This window comes from Eimeria tenella, genomic scaffold, assembly GCF_000499545.2.
Source record: "Eimeria tenella Houghton genomic scaffold, Eth_scaff3852, whole genome shotgun sequence".
NCBI classification, from domain to species: domain Eukaryota; phylum Apicomplexa; class Conoidasida; order Eucoccidiorida; family Eimeriidae; genus Eimeria; species Eimeria tenella.
Genome location: NW_013544773.1, coordinates 1 through 1,573, shown reverse-complemented (window position 1 = coordinate 1,573; position 1,573 = coordinate 1). Strand labels below are relative to the sequence as shown.

The following is a 1,573-nucleotide window of genomic DNA, read 5'->3' as shown; positions in this document are numbered from 1 at the left end:
AAAGTCCTTGGAGCTCTGCTGCTGCTGCTGCTGCTGCAGCGACAGTCCCGCGGCTCCAGTGGGTCCTCAATTCCCCAGCTTCCGCAGCAGCAGCAGCAGCAGCAGCTCCTGCAGCAACTTAGGTGCCTAGCGGGGAGAAATGCAGCACAGGTAAAAGGTGGGAGCTGCAGCAGCAGCACCGGAGAGGAAGGTGCTGCAGCCAGCTGCTGCTGTGGGGCGACGCTGCCGCAGCCGGCTGCTGCACCAGGTGCAGCAGAGCGTTCTTCGGGCTTGCTGCTGTGTTGCTGCAGCTAATTGCTGCTGCAATGCTAACCCTAAACCCTCAGAAGGTCCATACAAAGCCTTACGCAATGCCAAACCCTAAATCCCAAACCCTGCACTTCGAGCCTGCAGTTCGAGGGGAAGGCGAGCTTTTAGACCGTTCAATCATTGTAAGATGAGGCCCCAACTGTTTATTTCCGCTTTTAAGGCTGCTTTGAGTGCACTGCACTGGCTAGATTTAGGGTTTAGGGTTTAGGGTTTAGGGTTTAGGGTTTGGAAGATTGGGGTTGGTGGAAGCGGCGTCTCCGCAAGGGTCGCGGCACGGACTAGGTTTGGGCGCGTCTCTGTTTATTTTGTGCAATTTTTACTGCTTTTGAGTAACAAAATGAAATTTAAACTGAAATAAATAGTCAAATGAAGAAAAAGAGGTCCGGAGAGCTGCAGCGGGGGATACACACAAGAGGAGCTGCCTGTACACACGAGGAGCTGCTGAGCGGGGCGGGGAGGCGCTGGGGTGTACGTACACCCGGATTGAGTTAAGCGCCAGAGTTGAAATTTGGATTTGAGAGGATCAAAACAAATAAAAGAGTCCATATAAGCAAAAATCAGAATAGATCACTTGATTTCGAGCTGCTCTCTCCCTGCTGCTGCTGCTGCTGCTGCTGTTGCCCCGCTGCTGTGGTGCTTCGCTCCATCCTCTCGCTGCTCCCTGCGTGCTGCAGCTGCTGCTGCTGCTCTCCGGGGTGTTTCTGCGCGGCGATTGGTTCTCAGATTTCCTTTAATTTGTCGTTTCATTTCCTCCTTTGTTTTCCTTTCCTTCTTTTTTTCCCGGAATGGCTTCTCCCTTCCCTGGCTACGCTGCGGATGCAGCAGCAGCAGAGCAGGGGCCTGAGGGTGCAGCAGCAGCTGGCGACGCGTCGCAGCTGGCGGCTGAGGAGGCCACGGTGGTCTCCTCTGTGGACACTGCAGCAGCAGCAGCAGCAGAAGCGGAAGCAGCAGCAGCAGCACCCCGCCGCAGCCGCAGCTTCGCTGCAGGCGTAGGCCTTGCTGCTATCTCAGCCCTGGCCCTTGCAGTTCTGGGGGGCCTCCTCACCACCAACATGCTGAGCCTTGGGGACAAATCCGATCCTTTGGGGTTGGATGATGCCGAGGGGCCCCCCACAGGGGCCCCCATGGGGGTACCTGCGGGGGCCCCCGTGGGCCTCCCCAATGGCCTCCCCAATGGGCTCCCCAATGGGCTCCCCAGTGGGCACCCCAATGGGCTCCCCAATGGGATCCCCGCGGGGGCCCCCTTGGGGGCCCCCAAGGGGGC

General features: G+C 58.0%; 1 protein-coding gene across 1 annotated transcript; it reads right to left on the bottom strand.

Annotated features, from left to right (window-relative positions):
- Positions 1 to 1,114: 1,114 nt before the first annotated feature.
- ETH_00043140 (uncharacterized protein) lies at positions 1,115 to 1,435 on the bottom strand (the record flags this gene model as incomplete). Its single annotated transcript, XM_013379723.1, has 1 exon — positions 1,115 to 1,435. One exon carries the CDS (start codon positions 1,433 to 1,435, stop codon positions 1,115 to 1,117), a length of 321 nt encoding a protein of 106 aa, XP_013235177.1.
- Between the last annotated feature and the right edge of the window lie 138 nt (positions 1,436 to 1,573).